The 25,534-nt window shown below is 40.6% G+C and overlaps 1 protein-coding gene across 5 annotated transcripts in view; it reads right to left on the bottom strand.

Moving 5' to 3' along the window:
* The window catches only part of COL19A1 (collagen type XIX alpha 1 chain), a 762,134-nt gene that overhangs the window by 30,919 nt on the left and 705,681 nt on the right, over nt 1-25,534 (bottom strand). For all 5 annotated transcript variants that reach the window (XR_015878306.1, XM_088471134.1, XM_088471139.1 and 2 more), the window contains 2 exons: nt 12,357-12,518; nt 1,776-1,842 (listed from right to left, as the gene is read on the bottom strand). Coding sequence is in view for 4 of the 5 variants with exons in the window: in XM_088471134.1 (XP_088327260.1) it covers nt 1,776-1,842; nt 12,357-12,518 (229 nt within the window). In the remaining variant the exon portion in view is untranslated. The remainder of the gene's footprint in view (nt 1-1,775; nt 1,843-12,356; nt 12,519-25,534) is intronic.

Below are 25,534 nucleotides of genomic sequence, written 5' to 3'. Positions count from 1 at the left end.
GCTTGAGGCTGCTTAGCAGCAGCTGCAGCAGTCTCCTATGCCTTTGGGGGGAGCGATCATGCTAATCGCACCCCCCCTTTTGTGCCTGTGCGCTGGGCTGAGAGGCTCACAGCACCCCCCTCCCCAGTGCACAGCGCCACTACGCAATTCTGCAAAACTTTTTCTTTTTCATAAAAATCCATGCGTCCTGCGATTAGGCCACGTCCTCGTCCCCTGGGCCTGGTCTACCTCTCTATGCCCCTGCTGGAATATCCTAGTATTTTAATATTTTTTAGCTTTTTCCTATGGTCTTCATGTCTATGATTTTGGGGCCTTTTTACAGCGGATTATTACATTTTTACAAAAATGTCCCAGCTATGCACTAACTGTAATTTGAAGCGGTCCATGTAAGTTACATCCCCGGCATATATGTGTCAGATTGGGGAGCTTGCCGGAGGCTGCAGAAGATGGAGCAGAAGATCCCTCTACAGCAAATATGCATCTATAGGCATGAAGTGGTTTACGCCATCTGAGGATGGCGTAAACCAATGGGACCAAACTACATAGGGTTCAGACCATAGTCTCTATTGCAGCAGTTTCCAAACGTTGTCCTCAAGGCACCCCAACAGTTCACGTTTTAGATATATCCATGGTTGAGCACAGGTGGTTAAATCAAATTGACTGAAGTACTAATTAAGTCACGTGTGGTCAAGCATGGATATCCTTAAAACCTGGACTGTTAGAGTGCCTTGAGGACCAAGTTTGGGAACCTCTGCTCTGTTGATAATAATAGGGACTGAGATCTGCAGTGCTAATGAGCCATTTGAGGGAGACTTTTGTACATAGCGGGGAAATATAAAATTTTTAGAAACTGCTGTTTCTGCATAATGTTATGAAAAATGGGCTTGTTAAATATGCCCCTTTATCTTTAATTTTCTTATTAAATTTTCTAAGTATACTCTTTCATATTCATTTTCACAGCTTTCCTTTAAATTCACGGTATGACCAATATTTTTGAATTAGAGAGTCTTGCAAAAAAGCTGACTTTTTTTCAACAACTCACAGGCAGAGGCTAATTGAAAGCCAATTGTTATTGCAATATCATTCATCTGTGAAAACTTGGAGCTTCCGCAGCACAGAGACTGAATACATATGCAAGCATAATTTTTCAGTTTTTATTTATATATCATGTAAATGTTTGCAGACAAATAATGAATTATGAGTTTGAACATTTACTACTGGTTCACAATGAAAATACTAAACTGGAACAATTTGTGTTGACTTTTAGGGGGTTGAATATATTTTCAAGTCACTGTGTGCAATGTAAAGACATTTTTTTTGCATGCAGGGAAGATATTGTCTGCATTTGTATGGAACACACAAGTACAAAAGTAAAGGCAGATATATTTTTAGACTGCAGTTTAGAGTTGACCTAAGATCATGCCCCCTTTCTAACTCTGTATATAATAAACTTGCCCCCCAGGTCGCTTGACATGGCTTTGCCAAGGTGCAAATTATACTTTTGTGCTGGATTTGTTCCTAGCTCTAAATCAGGCCAGTGTGCTTAAAGGGCTGAATTACATAAAATAGGCTCTTGAGTATGAAAGCTATAAGTAACTTCAGGTTTCTTTTAAAAATGGAATTAAAAAAGAGAAAATAAATGCTGTACAGTATATAATAAGTCAGGACTAGTCTGACAAATGGGCTAGCTAATGGCAGAGTACTGAAACTACATGAATAAAGGATGTAATGATAGGTAGCTTAGATATTCATTATTTACATGTGGTCTCTCTTACCTTCAAATATTCGTAAAACTTCTTGTTTAATATATTTTTTCATTTCTTCAAATGATATATTCTGTGTCTGTGGAGAAAGTTATTGCGGTTATTTGCATAATTGTAACAAAAGTACAGCATGAAATACAATAAATCTTTGTATTGGAGATGGCTTGGTGTTATCTTTAAAGGATACCACTATATCAAGTAAATTTCTAGATTGCTATCTGCTTTGTCAGGTTCCTATTCAGTAAGATATTCTGCTATGAGCTGAAGAGGAATCAGCTCTGATGAATGGAATGTAGTAATCATAAAAAGCTGCACAGTAATTTGCTTCTGATTCCCATGCAGACCCTGTGCTATTAATTTCTGTGACTTCTAGTTGGTGACGGAGATGTCTTTGGAATAACTTTTTACCTTGAACCTCCTAGCTGCACCATACTAGTTCATTTAATGATCAGTTTTCAGATATGCCCACGTGAATGGTTGATACGTATTGGCAGCTAGATAAATACATCAAAGGTCTCTGTATGGGTCTGTATGAAATAGAGGAAAGTTTTTCTTAAAAATATAAAGGAATAAAGGGCCATATGGTAGCATGCTCTTAGTAAGGTATAAACCAGGGATTCTGTGTTTTGTACATTACAATATCTCAGGGGTAGGCAATGTGTGGCACTCCAGCTGCTGTGGGACTACAGGTCCTACATGCCCTGCTACAGTATTAACATGCTAAACAGAAAAGCCATGGCAGGGCATTCTGGGATGTATAGTACCACTACAGCTACCCCTACTGTATCCTATATCTATTGCTTACAAGCTCACAAACACGCAAAGCAAACTTGAATATTCTAGCTATAAGAAAGCGTTACAGAGTTATCACCTGCACATGCTGAAACTCTACACTGCTTGATAAACATCTGATTTATTGAAGTACAGTATTCCAGTGGAATGATAGTAATGAGCTAGGAAGAGCAGCTAGCATTTATGCATTAGTGATTGGAGTCTCGGTTTGTGGGAGAGCTTAGACTAGTACCCACAGATTTTCAGGTTAGCCCCTGCATATAAGTTCTGCTTTACGCAATTACCGTCATCTTTAATTCAAACATTCTGTAGATAAAATTATATTTCTGTTATTTAAAAATGTCCTTTTAAAACACAGTCATCTTCTGGTACAGGGCCGGCTCCAGGGGTCAGAGCCTAATTAACATAAACCACGTCCCCTACGTGACATTATTAGGAGGCGTGCCCACCTCCAAATAATGTCAGGCCGGGAGAAGCCTCACTAGCTGGGCTTCCCCCAGCCCCTCTTCTGTCACTGAACGGATGTCGCGCACATACGCATAGCATCCATTCAGAGTCTCCGGGGTCCGGCACCGCCGCACAGCTGTGGCGGTGGGGGTCCACAACCTCACGATTTGACTACCCACGGGCCACTTCGACCCACGAGTGGACAGTACTGTCCAGCTGAAATCGGGATGTTGGGGAGGGGTGCACCCTCTATGGGTGGCCGCGCAGGTCGACCCTGTTCTGGTATATTGTCTTATTGGCATTCATAAGGAAATTGATCTGTCACACAGGACATCTAGCAGGTAGAAGAGGGCATAGAGGATCAGGGCCACATTAGGCTACCTAAGCCTGATAATCCTCCCTACGCATCACCCGCCAAATAAACCAGGCCCCATCATTATATCAAAGATCTGTTTCTTCTCTTCACCAGTGTAGGACTGGGGCATGAAGGGCGGTGATAGGGGCCCATACTTAGGGGTGTGGCCAGCCTCCAGAAGGGGTGTGGCCAGCCTCCACAGAGGCTTGGCTAACCATTAGCGAGTGCATGGTCTGAGCCCCTTTAAAAATAAATATAGTAAATACTAATAGTGCATGCAAGATAATGTACCAGATTAATAACAGCAATGCATTGTAGAAAATACACAATAGTTCCGTGCAGTATAAATGTAACATATGTATAACGTATAATTCAAGTGCACAGTCTGGAACATGATTTCTAGGAAAGGGGATGGGCCCTTGGGCAGTGGGACCCACCAGGGGTTTCTCCTGTACCCCTGTGGGCCAGTCCGACCCTGCCCTTCACCTACATGTTTTCCCACCCATTCCTTCTATTCTTCATTTGATCTCCACCACTTCCCCTGGACACTTCTATGTGTTACAGAATGTTTGTGCTAAAAATAGCTCACATGTGTCACACATGAGCTATTTTTAGCTAACGTGTGTACATTTATCAGGCCACACAGTGATTTATTTTAAGAAACTATATATGTGCAATGATATAGCCAGGGGCGGATTGGGCCACCGGGAAGCATCAACAGTTCCCGCTGGGCCGGGCCCCCTCTCTCCGCCATGTGGGCTGACTCACAACTGAAGCACATTGCAGGCAGGGCTGAGTAACCAGCGTGCAGCTGGTCATCTGTGCCACCCGCAAACTAAAGCAGCAGCCAGGACAGCAGCACACATATCGGGGCCATCTGACACAGTGCCTGCCTAGCCCCTCCCCCCTGTCTCTGAGCTGTGTGTATCAGCCCCGCACTCATCCTGCATCCCGCCCAGTGCCTGCCTGGCCCCTCCTTCCTGTCTCTGGTTGTGCTTCCTCACTCATCACACTGTCCTGGCTCCCTGCTGCTGCTCTGTACTGGAAGAAATGCAGGTACCATGGAGGTTTGTGTATAGTGAGGTGTAGTATGGGGGGCTGTGTATACTGAGGGGTAGTATGGAGGGTTGTGTATCCTGACTGAGGGGTAGTATGGGGGGCTGTGTATACTGAAATGTAATATGGGATGCTGTGTGTACTAACAGGTAGTATAGGGGGCTATATATACTGCAATGTAATATGGGGGTGCTGTGTGTACTCAGGGATAGTATGGGGGAGGGGGCTGTGTATACTGCAATGTGATATGTAACCGATGGCAGTTGCAGTGATGCCTTAGATGCAGAGTGATTGATAGATGGGGCACTTGTGGGAGGTAACGGGGGATGGAGAGTAAAACCCAGGCATGTCGTGACTGTTTCGGGAACGTGTCTCAGCTATTTTCTATTTATTGCACCTGAACATTTTTATAATCAGCAGATAGAAAGGGAGTGGCATTATGTAAATATGCACGTTATATAGCAAACACCACTATAGCATAGCATAAAACACTATGGGCAAAATGTAATAGGGTGTCTGTTTTGGTAAATTGCGAGTTTGGTGCTAAACTCGCAATTTTTCACAACTCTCCAATGTAATAGGGTGTCTGTTCACTAAAACCCGTATTTTTCGCGACATTGTATCATTGATGTAACCACAAGATTAACCTCAATTAATCTTGCGGCTACGATGTAGCGGTTCCCACCATAGACTTCAATGGGGATTTCTCACCATAGAAGTCTATGGGAGACACAGGCTGGCCGCATTCAGCTAATCAGGGAGCTGCTCCGACGGAGATGCTCCCTGATTGGCTGGCGGCCCCTGCACGGACGGGGCACACGTGTGCCCCGGTCATTTACGCGAAGCAAAGGTATGTGTACACACATACCTTTGCTCAGTCCGGCATGGATCGGGTTTTTTGCGTTTTTTTATTTTAACCCCTGGATTGCCTACTTGGAGAAGTGGACGCGAACTACGCATAGGAGAGGTGAGTATGTTTTTTTTTTTTTTTTAGGTACACCCCTATGGATTACTTCGGATACTAGGTGAGTATGTGTGAGTGTGTGTGTGCATGTATGTTTTATTAAAATTTTACTTTCACGGTGTATGTTTGTTTATTTACGTATTTCTTTAGTTGTGGAACTACAAGTGCCAGCGGGCCCGTAATGCCCCGCATGCTGGTATTTGTGGTTCTCCAAATACCAGCATGCAGGGAAGGCTTGCTGGTACTTGTGGTTCTACAACTAAAGACAACATGCAAACTTTATTTTTACACGTTACACTATCAACCCGGCACCGACCACCCTAGGGTTCCGGGCATAGCCCCGGGCTATCAGTCTAGGCCTGGGGTGCCCTGGAGAGGGGTACCCCTTTATTGGGGGGTACCCAACTCCCCAGGGATCCCCGGCCTGGACTGACTAGCGGTCAGGGATAATGCTTTGGCCGGGGAAACCGGTGAAAGGTTTTCCCTGGCTGTGGCATTATCCCCCCGCTAGAAAGAGTTCTGTGCTAGTTTTGGAATTTTCAGGGGACCCCTACTCGTTTTGTTCCCTGATTTTCCAGAACCAGGACCAGCTCAACAAAGCCCTGTGCTGGTTCTTAATATACAGGGGCCCCCTACGCATTTTGGCCCTTGTATTTTTAGAACCAGAACAGGCTTTATAAAGCCCGGGGCTGGTTATGCTTTTGGGGAGGGGGTGCACGTTTTTTTTTTCTACACACACAGAAGCCATCACGGATCTCACTGATCTGTGATGGCTTCTCTAAAACTCACACCTTTTAATGCTACTCGCATTAAAAGGTGTCAGTTTACATAGTCCTAAACTTGCCTAAACTCGCAAATGCAGTAGCCTTGAACTGAAAAGTTCGCAGGCTATTGAATTTGCAAGTTTCAGTACAAACTCGCACTTTTTAAAAGTGCGAGAAAGTGCGAGTTTGTACTGTTACTAAAACAGACTACCTATTACATTTGTATCTAATTCTGAGTCAGACGCAGTAGAGTGATATTTTCCATCTGTGCATGCGTCTGAGTTGCACCGCACATACATCCTGATGGTGTTCGTACAGAGTCGCAGTACATATATAGTGTATTAGAAATGTGCTGTGCATTCATGGGTGGTTACAGGGAATTGGCTAGCCAGATGTAGCATAGTATGGGCGTCTATTTAGAGTGATATGGGTGGGTTTCTGAAAGTGGTTGCATATAGAGATGCTGAATCGATCACATTGGAGGCTAAACTCAGATGGATGATGTGCACCTTGTAGCATAGCGCTTGTGCAAGTTTCAATGGTGCAACCGATGGTGAAGTATAAAGATGCACAAAGCATGACTGCTGCATCTGTAGAGTCTGAAAGAGGGTGCCACAGTCCTTGCACATTCGGATGTACACCAGGGAAGAGCATTGTAGTATCATTAGCATAAAGTCGCAGGTGCAACTGCAGAAAAAGACACAAAGAAGGCCACCACTGCCTCCGACTCAGAATCAGGCCCTATTAGAAGGAAGTATCTCGCCCCCTCCATAGACCACCCCCTCAATAGACCCACCCCCATTAGGGCTGCTGTCAGATATTTCCCGGGCTGGTTTTCCATCCCAATCTGCCCCTGGGTATAGCAAGACAAGTTCAACATACAGTCAACTGCTAGTTCTCTTTTTAAGTCAGTAAGTACATCTTCAGTGTTAATAGATCTTCTGAACTCAAAATTTAACAACACCTTGGTGATTTGACCTGTGTAGAAGAAGTCTAAATTAATCTAAGTAAAATATACAGGCACTCTAATTTTAGAACTGGCAGGTATGTGTATAATGTGTATAACCATAAAACTGTATTGATGTTTTGGTACATTGCATTTACATCAACAATATCACATAATCCTTTCCCTCTTGTGATGCCAAGATGGGGCCATGGGCCTGATTCATAGATGGACACCTTTGCTTAGCTGCTGTGCCTTTGTACATTGTGGCTGTGCTAAAATATGCAAAAGCCGCTGGAGGCATCTTATGTAATAACTTTACACCCACTGCCGGATTTTGTAACATGATCAGATTGAACATCGGTCATCTAAGTGACCCTCAGGTTACTCAGGATGGCTGTGTATTTCACGCTTCCGGAGTCAGTGAAGCTGCATCTAAGGACGTAGCCACTGGCCTCCGCACACCCAGAAAAAGGGGCTGACATGCCCAGGTTTTCTGTAACACTGGCTGTTGCCATCCCTTACCGGCCCCCATCACCACTCCTTCCTCACCCCAATCTGCTGTACAGATTCTGACCATGCACAGATCGCCGAACATCAGAGACGTACATAAAGCATTTGGTTTGCATAGAACTTTAAATCAGGCACTACAGTATATCAGTTGGGATTGGATCTACCTTCCACTATAATTTATTTTCCTTATTTTTTTTTGTAAGTGTAAAATATTGTTTACATTTTTTTTAGAAAGCATAATGTGTGACATTAATAGATTGTATTTGTGTGGCATTTGTAGACAGGATATTGCATGTTTAGTAAGCATTTGGTCCGAGGGCATGGTACTATGTTGAGCACCACATTTTTAAGTGTATATGCACAGCACAGGGTCATCATTTTTTGCCTCCCATGTGTCTGTTTTTGAGCGCCATTTTAAAGTTTTCTTCTATTGCCAGAGCTATCCTCCAATGCTAAACATTAAATGTTATATCCCAGCACAGACATACAGGGGGTCTGGATACATAAAACTAATTTTGGTGTATAAACTGTACAAAAGGGGAAAGTAGAGTTCAGCAGCGAATCCTACCCTTTTAGATGATGGGAGCTGCTGCCCATGCTGCAGCTCTCTGCACTGCAGGTCAGAAGAGAGAGACCGTAGTCCTGGACAGCCAGGTATTGGCGCTAGTGGATAATGGATTTGGCAGGAGCCGAGACCGGTGCATGTGCACATGTGGCAGACGAGCCGCAGATACACAAAACACCGGCTTCTAGTGACTGCATCGGCTGCAGCCCTGAAAGCCGAGTAGGGCTGCTTGATATGCAGAGGATTGGCTTCCCACTGGAAGCATGCTCATTGCCAATCAAATCCCGGACTGGGAATCCCGGGGGGAGAAAACACCTGGGACTACCTGTCCTGTGTATGATTGGCAGGTAGTGCTTCCAATGGGAAGCCGCTGCCAGTCACAGACTGCATCTGGCTCACTGAGGTGGCAGATTGTACTGGAGTGGCTGCAGCTCTTCAGACCCTAGGTAAAATCCGCCACTAGTAGAGTCCATTGTAAAAGGGTAAATGTACAAATATTTGCATTTGAAGTTAATTTGTTATTCGCTATACATTGCCAGAATGTTTTATGATTACGATGGTGATACTCAACAATTTCTGTTGAGTGCAAGATCAGTCAGTTTACCCAGTTTACCACAGACTGCTGTCAAATCAGCAGCGCATTCAAAGCACTGTATGATCTGTGTAGGCTTTGGTGTTAAAAAGTGCCATTAAAGGGTTAATTTAAAAAAAAAAACACCCCCCCCAAAAAAAAAAAAAAAAAAGAATAACAGCCCTGGATATCTGAGCCCAGTCTGGTACTGGATAACTGACTGGGTATCTCACTATTTTTCAGTAATCAGCACTGGGCTAAACCAATAGGGGTGGTAAGGCCATAGCAGGAGGCACACAGCATGAAATGCCCCTGCCAAAGGATTATCCCTGGTTAGCCCTAGGCTGGAAATTTTTGGAAAGAGGAACCCAAAAAATAAAATGGGGTCCCCCCTCCAGAGCATCTATTCCATGCACCCCTGGTGGCATTGGGTGCAGGGTTAATGTTGTAAAAAACATAATTATTTTGTGTTATTTACTGTAGGACACCAAGTCCAAGTAAGCCTGCCCCGGCATCCAGACACTTGGAGAACAACAAGTACCAGCATGCCCAGCTAGTAAGAGCCCACTGGCACCTGCACCCTCACTGTAAAACAAATATAAAAAAAGATACTACCCATACACCGACTGTGGTAATCCATGGAGGGGATTGGTCCACTTGTCCAGTAAAATCCTGTCTTCAGAAAAAAATGCAGCTCCCAATCTATGTAGGACACGCTGCACGGTATTGTTAAAATCTATAAAATATCCTTGACTTTTCTCATTTACGCTACCTCTAATTTTGTTATTTTTGTATTACTCTAAAAGAATTTTAATACATTTAAGTTTAAAAAATCTGCTGCATAAAATTTAAAAAGATAGAAAAATCTGACACCCTTTAATATGAAATAATACTGATAGGCAGCAAGGTCTGCTTTTGTGTTATATTTCTGCTTTGGGGATAGCCAATAGATAATACAAAAACACAGCGAGGAAATTATAAAAACAATAAAAAAAAATCAAGCAAGTAAAATAATCTTGAGAACTAAACAGGAGAAGTGAAAAGAACAGATAGGGACATGTGATGGAAAATATTCCCAGCAGCATTGGAAACATTCAGCAACTGTGTGCAGTGGCTGGGGAGCTGTCACAAAATAAATGATTTACAAAAGACCAATTTCTATGTCAAAGACAATGAGAAAACGTTACTACATTTTGACCGTTTTTTTCCCTTATATATTATTGTTTAACCCTATACTCAGTTGAATAATTTTGTACATTAAAATATTTGGAACAGCTCAAGTCTTTACTGAGAGCATTCATTGTCCTCAGACACTAAAATAAGATTTGTTGCTAGTTAAGTTTGCTCCATATGAGTACATTCTTGTAATTGATAAAATGTTACTGTTACAATATCACCAATGGTATGCATTCAGGAAGCCGATGGTCAAAATGCCGACTGCCGGCTTCCCAACTGTCATATCCCGGCAAGGTACTAATGATAGGTGTCAAAATCCCGATGCCTATCATTAGCCCTAGGCTGTGAGACCGACGCCCTGCATACTGAACAAAGGTAAGCCAGGCGGTGGCAGTGGACAGCCGCGGGGGGGGTTAGGTTAGGGGCTCCTGGGGGAGGGTTAGGGTCAGGTTAGGGGAAGGGGGGGTTAGGGTTTCGGCACCCTGGGGGGGAGGTTAGGTTGATGCACCCCCCCGGGAGGGTTAGGTTCAGGGTGCGGGGAGGGGGGGTTAGGTTTAGGCACCCCTGGGGGGAGGTTAGGGTTAGGGACTTGGGGGGAGGTTAGGGTTAGGGGGGTAAAGATTAGGGATAGATTAGATACTTACCCTGTCGGGATCTGGTCCTTTCTGGCTTTGATTCCTCACCAACATCTGCCTTTTGACAACACACACAGACAGTGATATTTTTCAGCAGGAACAAGCAGGAACTCTCATTTACTATGATGTAATGTCCTGGGCCAAAATATATTTTCCATAACATAAGTTTTATTTTAAAGTCACTTTTGAGTGCCTTCTTTTCTAAATACTATATATATATATGTATATATAATATATATAGAATTGTTTTTTTCTATAGCTCCACCCCCAGTAGCTCCACCCACAGTTCCTGAACCTATTTTCCCAGAAAAATAGCCCTGCACAAAGACATGGGTGAAATACAGATACGATTGTGGGTTACTTTGAAACACTTAATGACATTTAGTGATTCAGTAGACTCTGGACCTCGAAAGAACTTATAGTAGGACACGGACATGACTATCCCAATGCTGCTTGCCCTCTACTATTAATGTAATAAAATTTATATGTGCTATCACTTTTTTCTTACTGTCAATAACACTCCACCTATTGCCACTAAGCCCACTTATTTTCTATTTATTTTTATCTGAGAAGTTTAAATATACCTAGTCTTCAGCTGTACTAAATTGGCCTCCATCCTGAGTCAGTTGCAGATTACAGTCTCTCTCAATGGTGGCACAAGGAAACTGTCATCACTCTGATCTCCAATCTACATACTGTCATTAAATTGCAGGTTTCTGTGATGAAAAGCCCTAAATTATGATAAATCAGCTCAGACCTGGTCCCACCTTTAATAGGAGCTTGCAACCAACAACGTGCAAGAGAAAAATATACAGATACTTATTAGGAAAAACAAGTGAAATAAGTGTTCTGTTATTGCCATCTCAGAAAGTGTGGGCAGATTAAAGTCATTTAAAAATGGTTTATTCTTTCAGATCTGTTCTGTTCAATTGGAAACACCAGTAAGTGCACAATAGGCACAGATGGTACGATAAGAAAAAAGACAGATACAGTATACAGTATACACAAGGATGGAGACAGAGAGGGACAAATATCAACTATATGGAAATAGGGACACACAAATACAAGATGAAGGAGAAACACACATGGGAAAACATTCATGCAACAGGAAGATAGGGGAAACGAGAGATGTACAAATATTACATTAGAAGTACTGTTGTAAATAGACAAAAACAAATGATAAGTGGACATATATAGATACAGGAAAACAAGGGGGGACACAAGAGGCACATAAACACACAAACATAAAGCGAAGCAGCAGTCAGGGGTAGGCTGGAGGAAGTCTAGGACATGTGCTGCTCACACAAGTAGAGATCTAGGTGGTGACTGCATTGTGTGACCTAAGTGGCTGTGGAGGAAGGGGGATACACTCTTTTTCTATCATTAGCCATGATATTCTGTTTATATTCTCTTCTTTAGTCCATTGTCCACCCCGGGGTTACCCATTGTAATCTGTTTATTTATTCTCTTACTATCTTTTTTTTCCAGTTGCCCTCTTCTCTTTTTGTAGAGCTGCAGCCATGACCTGCGACAGCCATGATCTGTGGTAGCCATGATCTGCGGCAGCCATGATCTGCGGTAGCCATGATCTGCAGCAGCCATGATCTGAAAATTCTGTTCCTCCAGGGACATGCGCTGTTGTAACAAGCTACACAGCCCCTACCTTCATTAGATAGTGAGAGAAGAGAAAAACTCAATGGCTGCCGTTGCTTTTCATTTTAAATATTAAACCATGCCTTTTTCAGGAGTCACATATTGTCACTGTGAGGGCTTAATCCTTTGGTTACATTGAACCATAATTTTGAAACTAACCGCTATTCCTGGTGCACCTGGTGGACCTGGATGACCTTCACTTCCGGGTTGACCAGGGTAACCTCTGTCTCCATGTGGTCCAACAGGTCCTATATCTCCCTTTTCACCCAATGGACCCGTTTTTCCTCGTGGACCTTGATCTCCTGGTATACCTGGATCACCCTAAAAAATATAGAAATTAATATATTTAATCAATTCTAAATATAAACAAAAGAGAGCCTATAATTGCAAGGTGAAATAACAATAAAAAACAGATACATTAGCAATTTAGCCAATATAATTAGTTAATATAATTTAAATATTAAAATATTGAGATGTATTCTGGTACTACAAATACTAAATGAAAAACAAAGAATAATAAAAAAGGCAATTTATGAAAATTTGTGTTGTTAGAAAGACAATTCAATAAACTGACCAAAGCACTAATGCATGGTTTGTGATAAAAGAATAATGATTTTGTATGTGCCTCCTTGTAGTTCAATACAAGCCTAAAACAAAACAATGGAAAAACACATGGCTAATAAATGGTGTTGTGTAAAATCTATAGCTTAAAGCTGCAAACCTGCAAATGTTATTTGTATTGTGACAGTATTTGAACCAGAGGATCATCTTGAGCAACACATCCCTATAATTACCTATGGGAACAATTGGTTTCCAGGATATTTACAGTACCAGTTTTGCTGCTGGCAGCTCTTACTGGATTTTCTAAGATAACACCTGCAATCAGCTAATAGGTTGGTTCAATAGTATTCCCTTATGATTCTGCAGTGTCTTATTGACCAACAAGGTCTATATTGTTAAACTTTTTATATATTTTTTACACAATCAAATAATACTTATATTTCATGAACTTGACAACCCAATGTAGATTTCTATATATAAACAACCAAACATGCAATACTACACAGGTAGATAAGGTAAAACGTATATATCACGTTTCAAAGACAATTTGGCATAGTTTTTTTTAAAGTCATATAGTAAATGTGTATGCAAACTATCACATGAAAGGACAATATCCAAACTCAGAATGCCCGTAGAATAATCAACTAAATATGTTTCACTGATGTAAGCATCATATTATATATTTCTATGTATAAACATTTGTAAGGAGAAAATGTATGACAACACAAGGTTACAGTATAGGGGTAAATTTACTAAGAATCATGTATGGTCGATATGGTATTTTTGGGAGATTTTGGTGCTATTTTGCAAATCAGGAATTTATGTAAGCCCAAATTGCACCTCATGACTATACTCAACACGAAATCGACACAATGCACCATCTAACCAAACCTCGAACCCTTAACATTGACACACATACAAATTGCGGATTTACTAAGAATTGTATTTGTCAAATCGCATCTCAAATCGCAAAATCAATAGACGACCAAATCAGTAGCGTGTTTGGATGTTGAAAGTTTCTATATTCGTCTAGCTTTAATCATGATGCTTATAAAAGGAGACAAATGCAGCTGCATCACTGTCTGTAAATTAAATAGGTTATTTTGCTGTGTTTGGGCAAAGCTTTATCTATTATGGATTCCATTCTGATTGAAAAAACCCAGGAGCAATAGGAATATTTTGAAAACGTGTAGGAATTACAATTATACTTGTCTTTTATTGCTTGAACTCTCAAATCCAACAATTCACCTGAAACTGATTCAATTGTGAATTGAATCAGTTTCAGGAGAATTGCCGGATTTGCGTGTTCAAGCAAAAAAAGACCAATATTATTCAACTTTCATATGCCACAATTCGTAGAGGATCACCTTCGAATCGAAGCCGACAGACAAACACAATTCTTTTCAGATTTAGAGCGCAAAACATTGTAGCGATATCCAGAGCATCGGGTTTGATTAAAAAACACTCCAACCTTTAACCAATGCAAGGTAAGGCTTTAAGTGTTTCCCAAACTCATTCCTCAGGGAGCACTAACAATGCATGTTTTCCAGGTCTACTCACAGAGGGAGATTTATGAAGGGGTGATATGGGGAAGAAGTGGTATCTGCGCACTTCTCCCCAATGTATTATTGAGGGGTCCAGTGTTAAATGAAAGGTGTGCTATGGACCCCTGGCATTATAGGTGCTGCCATCTACAAGATAGTAACACCGATGTGCAGGGCAATGTATGAACTGTCAGTGGCACAGGAGATCAAAGTTTGGGTGGACGTGTTGATGCTATTTTATTAAGACCCTCCCCCTTCTATAAATTGCGGCAATGAACAGGGATTAATAATATGAATCACCACTAATTGTATCATGAAGCCCATAGAATTTGGCATATCCAAGAGAATGGTCTACATGGTAGAACTCAGGTAGATTCTTTAATTCAGTATAGATACTTGTAATGTAATTGACAGAGGCCCAAAAGATCTGTAAGTTGCAATCAACAGACCAATCATGACTAGTGATATGAAGAGTACTATTTTCATTGAGTGCATGTTCACTGCATAATGGTCAAACCATTGTTTTGTACTATGTTTATAGAACATTAAGAAATATAGCTCTTAGTTAAAAAAAATATGTGTGTGAGAGTGTACTTACGTGCATTCCTATGGGTGTCGGGATTCTGGCTGTCAGGATGCCGCTGTCGGTATTCTAACCAGCGGCATCTCGACAGCCGGGATTTCATACCCAACCTGTGCAGTATAGAAGACTGGTGCAATTATTAGCTACATTTTTGAGACTGTGCTACTCACACTAATATGCAAAGCAATAAACACTAATAGCATGTAGCGTACCGGTAATGCAACATGCAACCAGGCCAAATTTTGTATAGGCCTGGCTTAATCCCTACCCTAACCCCTATCCTAACCCTCCCTCCACGGGACTAACCCTAACCTCCCACCCTAGTGCCTAAGCCTAACTTCCCCCTCCCTGTACCCTAAACCTAAGACCCCCTCCCTGGTGCCTAAACCTAACCTCCCTCCCTAGTGCCTAAACCTAACCTCCCCCTTTTCGCACCCTAATCCTTACACTGCCTCCCTGGTGCCTAACCTTAACCCACCCCCTAATGCCTAACCCTAACCCTGCTGCCTAAATTTAACCTCCCCCTAACACCCCAAATACTTACCTTCAGTAGGGATACTGGTGCCGGGATCTCGACCTGTTGGGATTTTGGTGCCAGTAATTAGACCGTCAGCATCCAGCATGCCAGGATGCTGACTACAGGTGAAGGTATTCAGACCATCGGCATCCCGCACGCCGAGTTGCCGACTATATGGAACCAAGATTTCAAAAGCAAGTGAATCAACAATTACCTTTTCACATCCTTAATCCTTCCTGACCAATGGTTACATTGAAAAAACATATGAGTGCAGTTTCTTAAAAATATTTGTTAAAATAGCATTTTAAAATAAAAGATAATACTAGACAATTATTAGAAAAATAAATTGTACATTTACATTTTTGTAACCACAAAATGAATTTTTTTAAATTCCTGTTCAAACTTAAAACGTTGTTTCAAGAATGAATCAACAAAAATAACTCTGACTAGGGGTTCAGATGTTGTGTGTAGTCTCTATATTTACTAAAGCAGCTTTGGTAAATCCTATTTGAACTACAGTAAGTTGTGGCAGATATTTCTGTAAATCCCTGAAGAGTACTGTGCAGAGAAACTTGACTTTAGACTTGAGGAAAATTTGAACTCAGTCACCACTATCTAACACTAGAATTGTAAACTGTGCTTTCAGCCACTGCTGAAGATACATACAATAAATCTCTAGGTTTACTTTAGAGCCAAACCCCCCCAAACCTTTAAATAGTTAATGGACAGTGACAGTTGCACTAAACTATAATTTTCAAAATGAATAAAAAAAAATTCCACAACCCAACTCAATTTTGCACAACAGCCAGGATGTGCCGGTGTTCTGCCCATTTTGCCTACATCCTGCAACTCCCAATTTTGAATATTTTCCTTGCACGCCATAGAACAATGTATAATAAGTAATAGTTCAATGGGGTGAAAGGAAAAAAAAAAATCAAAATTGGCAGTTGTGGGGTGTCGGCAAAATGGACAGAACACCAGCACATCCTGGCTGTTGTGCAAAATTGAATATATGTTTAGTAAACCAAAGTGTGCATAATTCGAATCAATTCCTTAGTGGTTAAATGGCTCCAAGGATGTGGACAGAATGGAAAGTCCAACTGTTTTTTTCAGATATCAAAGTGAGCTTGAGTATAACATCTCGTATTCAATATCCAAATTTTACTATGTTAAATTGTATTTAAAACACCTGCACCTGCCAGCAATATCTACATGATAAAATGGCTTTACTTGCTTTGTCTTATTAAGTTGTCTTAATAGTAAAGACCTTTCCCACTGATCATTTATATTGTGGGCAGTGTAATCTCTTGCTATCTGAATGAAGATGTAGGAGTGAAGATTTAAGTAGAAGTGATAAAAAAAACTATATAAACAACTGTGAAATATTTTATCTTTGTCACTCTCTGTAATCAAAAGTACAAAATGTAAAGTGCTCACATTATTAGCCATTCATGAATAAATATAAAGTTTAAAGTTGCTAAATACAAATATTATTCACAACATGCATGTACAGTATATTAACAATAATTATAGGAAAACTTATATAAACATCTATAAACAACATCTTTATCCTCGACTAGTGACGTGATAACTTTATATTTGATTCTTATGAGACATCATAAATAGTGTATTTGGCAACATTTTATACAATATGTTTGTCTGTTCTTTTTCTCACTTCTCCACTTGAGCAAGACGTTACACTGCTCAAAATATAACTTAAATGGTTGGTGGGAAAGTTATTTGTTGTTAAGGGTATTCATTAATTGGTACATATTTTTAAATGTCCATGAAATGTGGCAGTGACCATAGTAACCAATCTGGATTGTAACTAGGGGTGTGCAAGTGATGCCGTCACAGAGGGTGTGGGGCCCTGGGTGTGGCACCATCGCTGTCCCATAGCACCTGCATGTGGATTGCAGGGTGCCTGGAATGGGTATGTAGTCGGGAAGCCGGGGGACTTAATCCTGACGGCCGGCTTCCCAACTGCTTTATCCCGGCGAGGGTTAAATGACAGGCGTCTAGACGCCTGTCATTTTACCAACACCGGGAGACCGGCGCCAGGCATCCCGATCGAAGTGATGCCGGGCGCTGAGCGCGGACAGCCGCGGGGAGGGGGAGGAGGGTTAGGTTTAGGGCTCCCTAGGGGGACTTAGGGTTAGGCAGCCCCCCGGGAGGTTAGGGTTAGGCTACAGGGAGGGAGAGTTAGGCTTAGGCACCTGTCGATTTTCCACCATGTCGAACTTTTGACCATGTCAACTTTTTGTACCTATCGACCTATTTCTTGTCTACCAGTTGGTGTCTACCTAGACTGTAGACCTTTTTATTGTAGATCTATTGATTGGAACCTCCGCTGCAAAGCCGCCTAGAGTGTCCAAAGGATGATCTGGGGATGCACCTTGAAGCTGCCAGAAGCAGCTCCAAGCTATCCAGCATCCTATAGCTAACAGTGCTTCACTTCTTAGAGTTGGCAGCCCTGCTCTCCAGGACGTGACATTACAACATCACGGATTTAGAAGGTGGGGTTGGCACAGGGTGATATAGAGCCCTGTTCTGGCTCTGCAACTACTTGCAGACCTTCTATCAGAAAATACTGTGCATGACCACTAGTCTTGCAGGAAAGTCTAGCCTTATGACCCAATCATGGGGCCATTATGTGAGAAACCACCACTGTCACTTTATCTGTGTGGTGAAGACTCACTGCGGCTTGGTTGCCTATTCCAACAGGGCTCCAGTCTGCTTTGGCACTCGTCCAACCACTGGGTGCCACCATCTTGGTGTAGTCCCCAGAGTCCTCTAATGCCTCGTTGTCAGAACTTTATCTACCTCCTGGGTTAAGACTTCCTCACTCTTCTCCAGTTTTTAGCTAATGTTGCTACCTCCAGTGTTATTTTTTGTGTACTAGACCAGGCCTGACTTTGACCTCTGCTCTTTCATCTGTGCCCTCAAACTATTGCCTTGTTATTCTATTTCTGAGTCTCTGCTGGTGACCCTGATCTATGTCTTGTTTGACATCTTCTTGGATTCTATCCCTGTACTGCAATATGCCACTTTTACTACTACTTTCAGCTAGTATTCAGGGGTGCAGAAAGAGAGGTGGGGCAGATACTGATTACCCAGGCCTGGGCATGTTGGAGGGGCCCAGGTCAGCTGCTGAGGGGGATCTCAATTTGCAGAGCTGCTGAGGGGGACAAATGTCCCTCATTACAGTGTGCAGAGGGGGTGTGACCATGCATACCAAATTTAGCCACACCCTGCAGTACCTGGGCCCCATTAAGCTCTCATTGGCCCTGCTAGTACTTTGCCGGTTCCTGCAATTAAGTCCATTTGGCCTTGCTGAGTTCCCTGGCAAATACCTGGTCCCTGATAGACTCGGTACCCTATGGGAAGTCTCACCAAACCATTTTTTACTAAAAGGACCTTTAAAATTCCTGTGAATTCTGACAGTTACAAAGGAGCACCAACATTAAGATCAGAGTAGTTACATCAGAAATTCGTTTTAATTTGTTTACAGAGATCTCTTTCACCTCAAAATTGAGCTTTTAAGTACCCTGGCTGTGTGAATTGCCATTTTTTGATAATTGATTACTCCTTTGAGGATCCTAAAATTGCCACTACATACAAAATTAGACAGCGCTTAACAAATGTAGATATGTAGTTTATTTGATTACATGCTCATGCAAGATTCTATATGTAGGAAAAAACTAAACAATTCCTCTATTAAAAAGCCTACATGGGGCTTCCAGGATTTTGTCCAATTTAATTACAAAATCACAGATGTTCATTTTATGCCCATTGATCAAATTATGCCATTGCGGAGAGGTGGTAATCGAAATAAACTTTTGCTTCAAAGAGAGGCTTGGTAGATTCACAGTTTAAGTAGCATTTCTCTGATTGGACTAAATGAGAAATTTAATTTGAGATGACTTGATTTTTTTATTCTGCAGATATCCACATTTCTGAAAACTTTATTACGTCTTTAGATTTTGACAATTAGATTTTATTAATCAAAGTATATCATCCTTAGAATTGAGTTGAAACAAAATGCAGGTTATTTCTAGGCATTTCCACTACAAAATTATGCAGTTTTTTATGAAAATTGGTTCAGTAATTTTTGCACCAACTTAGAACAAACAGACAGATACAACATTCTTATTATATTAGTATAGATAGATACACACACACAAATTATTAAATTATTATGTCACACACAAGATCAGATAGCAGGGAGGCCACGTCAGCTATTGCAGAAAGGGAGGGAGCTGGATGCAGGGAGATGGTGGCGGGAGTCTCCTAGGAACGGCCTCCGCTGGTGGGTTCACACCACCAGGGCCAGCAGCATATTTGAAGCCCCACAATCAAGCAGAGCAGGCCGCCCACACACTCACCAGGGCACCAGGCAGAAAATAGCCAGGGTTCATCCGTCAAGCAGACAGGAAAGGCTCAGTATACAAATAGCCAGCATGGAGCTCTGGAGATAGCATCCACCAGCTTAGGCTACCAAGCCACGACCCAGAATGATCATCTTTTGAAGCGGCTGCTGGTTGAACTGCTTGTGCATTTGGAGAGTAACAAGTGGCACCAGCTTGGCCTCATTGATACCAGGTAGGTTTTCATGTTTTCTGGGCACTTGTCACAAGTAGAAGAAGATGATCTGGCTTCTCACAGTAAAGAAAAAGTTTATTCCTCATGCTTGTTCTCTCTTCCTATGGAGTAATTTGGGAATCACGAACTTGCATGGGTTTTTCTGAGATTTGAGCAGAAAGTACAAAGCAAAGTGTCAGCCTAATATTCTTTAAGTGAAACTGGTTTCTCACTTATGGTGCCTGACATCAACTTTACATAATGCAGAGAGATATAAGGTCTCCAAGTTTAATAGGAAATTCTCTGGATGCAAGTTAATTTTTGACACTATCCAATCATCTCTGCCAGAAGGCAGCTATAAGTGCCTCATCATAATAGTGCAACTTGTATGTCAAGGTTCTAAACTGGACCAAAGACTGTCTCACTGACAGAATGACTTGTCTAAGGAACATTATACAGCAGAAAAAACATGTCCAGATTCATCAAAACCTTTTTAAAGAACTGCACAAAGGAGGCATTGTTGTATAATAATGAATCATCTCACTTCCAGAGTGGAGAAGCCCATGCCAAAGCCTGTCCGGCTAGCAGAAGAGTAATAGAAGCAACTATTGCTTTCTCAGAAGTTAGCAGGATGAAGTTCAAATTGAATAGAGACATTTTAAGGAAAGCACTACAAGATTGTGAATCCCTAAGCATGCCAACACAACAAGCCACATGCATATGCAGATGTATTCACATCTGACACTTGCATCTGCCAACAACTGGAAAAGTGAGAGGGAAGGAGCAATCTAAAGTACGTCTAGTGCTGTAAGGGCATGTTCACATACTGCACAGTGTACCAGCTATGCCTGTAAGCAGCTGCACAAATTGCGGTGCCTTCAGTGCATATATTATCTGATCTTGTGAGCATAATATAGAAATAATCTTTTGCTAATTTCATTTGTATGCAAAAAGGAATATTACATCTACTTTCAAACTTTTCTTGTGCTTATGACCTGGTTGTGTCTATAAGTGTATATAGGTGTTTATATGCCTGACATAAATCTGACACATATGATATGACACAGAGCTGGACGCATTTTGCAACACATACTGCTCAACATATAGGTATAATTATGCTATTTTTATCAACGACTTTTTAGATATTAAATTCCGAATACATACTGTATGTAACCAACTCAGCAACAGATCCAGAATGTTTCAATACGTAGTATGTTCTTGCACTGGAGCTATGCATTGGGATAGATTTGCTGTACAGTAGCACTGTCACAGTTCATCCATTATAAATGACTATATGAGTAGTGCATTAAAATATTTTGGGGGTATAATCCCCTCTTTAATTTTACAACAAACATAAACATGACATGCTTGTTTACTAGCAGAGAAAGCTGTTCATAACATATTAGAAAAAGGATACCTTTACTGTTACATTTTTGATATATAAGTGACCGTTTCCTGTTTCGAAAGTCATTAATTATTGGTGAAGCAATTGCAATGTTTTTTATTCCACTTGCAAGGCACTTAAACGGCAAACAAGCCTTTGGTTTGAGCCTTTGTTGTGTTTTATGTCCCACACAGAACATTGTGCTCTTACCCCAGTGATCTATAGTTCATTCTGTCTTTATGGAATGTTACATTCAGTCAACAACTTTGTTATTGCCGAGCTCAGTAAAAAAAACAAAACTGTTTCATAGTTCTCGATTTTGTCAGCTTTTACTTGTGAATGGTCTCTGAATTGCCACCTAGTTGCAAAATAACTGTTACTGTATGTCTAGTTTGGGATGGTCCTACAACTTCAATAAAATTAACACGTTTATTAACAAAAATAATAAAAATCAAAGCTTAGAACTTAAATACAATAAATACCTTTACACGCTAAAGTCCTATGTAGTTAGAGGCCTTTTGTAGATTCTGAGCAGAGTTACAGTAGTTGGTAATCATTTTAGCTCTGTATTTTGACCCAATAAGAAATATAAATTGGTACACATTACACTAGGTTAAAGATCATCTGATATCCACGTGTATAAATTTATCCATGACCTCTTTCTAAATAAGTACTAATAGTTTATATTTATTTAATAAATAAAAACCCTTTTCCAAAAAAAATGTCATGGTTATAGACTCAGTGCAAAGATTGAAGTCCCACACATTATGTGGTTTTCCACTATGTGACATTAAACACTGAGAATACACATCATAAAGTTATACAGCAGTTTAAAATTACACTAGGCTAACTTTATTGCACCGTAGGAGGTAAAAACTTATTCAGCTACAGAAGAGCGTCTACCAGGCACAGCCTACAACATCAGCTGACAGGACCATGGCACAGGTTTTAGAATTTATGCCTTCGGAACACTGGGATCATGAGTTGAATGCCGAACTGCACTGACTGAAGTGAATTATTAAATATTCTCTATAAAGCACTATATAATATAGTTTCACTATCACAATAATCAATAATCAGGAAAGTTTAAGACACCTTATTTCCAATTAGTTCAGTTTAGTTTCTTGGTTGGTAGATGTACTCTGGATTGACCCTGCTACTTACAAATTCACAAGGGAGTGTATGAAGCAAATTTTGGGCAATTAGTTACAACATATAATAAAACACAATGAAGCACAAATAGAAAGAATGTGTATTTTGTATGGACTACATGGAAGTTTAAAATAAAGGGTCTGATGCAGAGTAGAATGCAAGTCAATTTTGTGGATGTATTTTGAATGTATTTGCGCTGCGCATGTTCCGGAGTTGAGCACATGCTCTTATTGGCTATTCTTATCTTTGATACTGTAGTCTTGCAGAGCTAGAAACCAAGCTTTCCCTAAACCTTACATTGGTAAGGTTTAGGGAAAGTAAAAGAAGGATAGCAGTATGGGTTGGGATCTGTATGTGAGATTGAACCCAGTATGCAGACATGTTAATAATGCGATTGTAAGTATTGTAACAGGGTCAGCTTTACAACTTTAATCATGATGGTTTAGAATAATGATTAAAGTTGTAAAGCCAACACTGTTAAAATTCAGCAGAATGTTGTCAACACACTGCTTGTAAGATACAAGCTTCAACACATGAATACAGTAGACACTGAGGGACCTGCCAAGTAGGGTGGAACACCAGAGCCCTGGTAAGAAGGTAGACCTACCTTGATAAAGACCTATAAGGTCGAAACACGTTGGTGTGTGTTGCTTTTTGGATTGATTTTATGTTTTGGTGGGCATTTTAGTATCCAGCCTTAGCAGGTATATATTGTGTCACATCCAGAGAGTTGAATTTACACATGTATCATATGTACAGCTGCTTTTGCCTGGATCCAGTAGCCTGCATTTTGGGTAATTAAAAGTTTTGAATTTTTAACCACTTATCCGGGTGGACATCCATTCTTCCGCCACCAAGGTACAGAGGATACGCTGGCTCCCACTAAAGATACCCAGATAGGAGTACAACGCTTGAAATACACGTGAGTACGGTACGCATGAAGATCAAAGGTACCTTGATATACCTCTACACTTTCACTGCAAAGTCAGTGGGGTACGTCCCCTAAAGTTTATTGATACCGTTGGTGGGAGATTTGAAGAGAGGTTTTATACTGTATATATTTATACACATAAAGACTGTCCTCAATTTGAACTACCTTTGTTATATTCTTCATGAACTTATAGCGGAGGATATGTAGATTTATCTCACCCATTTCATTTTAATATACAGATATACCCATTGTTTTATTTCTCTTTTATGTTTCCTACCACAGAGGGAATTTGACAAAATATCAGAGGGAGCAAGGACCAAAAGATCATATGTCTATTCAGAGGACTTAGTGGTACATATGTTTTGCTGAATTTCTATGTCTATTTGTTCCTTCTGACCATCTACTTATTATTTTGAATTCTTTTGATATATTGTGCAGCGCTCCCCTCCGGGTTCCAATTTTGGTTATATTTACTGTGTCTTTGGGTGTGGGGTGACGCTCAGGAACCTGTTGAAGGGTGCTGTTGTTAAATGTGTTTGCGCAGTGGAGTTATCTAGATCTATTGCCCTGGTAGGAAGTGTTATGTGATAATGAATAACTTGACCTTGAGTTTTTGACGTCATTATCTATTAATCTGGTAAAAGAAGATACAATTATAATGATACAGGCATTCACAGGAAGATGTAACAAGCATTTTTAAAATGTGTCTCTATTTAAATATGAATACAGCACTCTGGGTGTGTTGGGCTGTATCTCATAATGAATAGTACCAAATGCTTCCACAGCTTTTGCATTTCCTGGGAAGCGTACATGTAATCAGTGTGATGGAACAGCACTACAGATACAGTGCACTTCAGTGGGTCACAAAACCTTATACATGTAAGGCTATGCCATTTACTGAAATGCACCAAGAACAGAAATGTATCTACTACACCAAGGACAGAAATCTAGAGAGACATCTGTAGAAAATGGAATTGGTGCAAAAGCTTGCTATGATAGCTTGTATATAAGGGTACTTATAGATCATCCGAAATGTTCAACTGATTTTTTCATATGTGCATGTGTACCCCAATAACCAGACTCCCGAGTAGCTGTGTACAATTTGTTCTAATATTACAGAATTATTTCAAATTTAGAGACATCTGTTCTACATGCTACAACCAGACATATGTCTCCATTATCTCATATGTCACTAATCCTAGACATATACAGACTCATTTGTGCTTGAATTATGTGGTTCTATACAAATAAAATGCCTTTTATAAGCTTAAGGCATTTCATTATCCTACAGTAAGTAGCACAGTTTAATAGAAACATGTTTGCTGCCAATGAACAATCTACATTCTAGTCACCATTTTGTTTACTCTTCTGACCAAAAAACATATAAATATTAATTTTCAACGAAAACCGCAAATATTTTAAAATTAATAATTTTATTTTAAAATACAGATAATAGTTACTTTCCAAATTCAGAAAAGAATTCTAGATATAGAACTTAATTAATATTCTGATGATAAATACACATTATGAAACCCATACTAAACCATATGGCTTTAATAGTACATGAAGATTTCACCTGTGGTTATTTCAGTGCCAGGCAGGAATCTGTAAGTTTGATCATTTCTGATGAGGCAAGGAGTATGTATTGAGGAGAGCACTGTGTACAAAGGCTAGCAGAACCACAGCCACTAGGGATACACAAACATTGCTAATTACACATGCATCAGCGTGCTCAGTGTCATGAATTAATGAGTCATGAATTGGAGCCCAGGGAGTCACTAAGCTTTCTAATTTGGAGCATCCATCTCTACCAACTTCATTGTCAATAATGAAAGAAATCAGACAACTCAAACAACACTTCTTTAGAAAAGATAGAGCTCAACAGAAATAAAACTTGAAAAGTCACTTTAAAATTATACTAATTAAATAGAGCACTTTCATATTAATTTAAAATGGTAGCTACAAACTGTCATCTAATGAGATCACTTCACCTGGCATTGAACATACAAATTATTCACAGCAGGTCTGCATATCAACAGCATGATGTTATGCTGTTCGCTGAAATTTACCATTGCATGAATTTA

Source organism: Taudactylus pleione, unplaced genomic scaffold (assembly GCF_031769625.1).
Source record: "Taudactylus pleione unplaced genomic scaffold, aTauple2 ptg000015l, whole genome shotgun sequence".
NCBI classification, from domain to species: Eukaryota; Metazoa; Chordata; class Amphibia; order Anura; family Myobatrachidae; genus Taudactylus; species Taudactylus pleione.
This window is presented reverse-complemented; position numbering and strand designations above follow the sequence as displayed.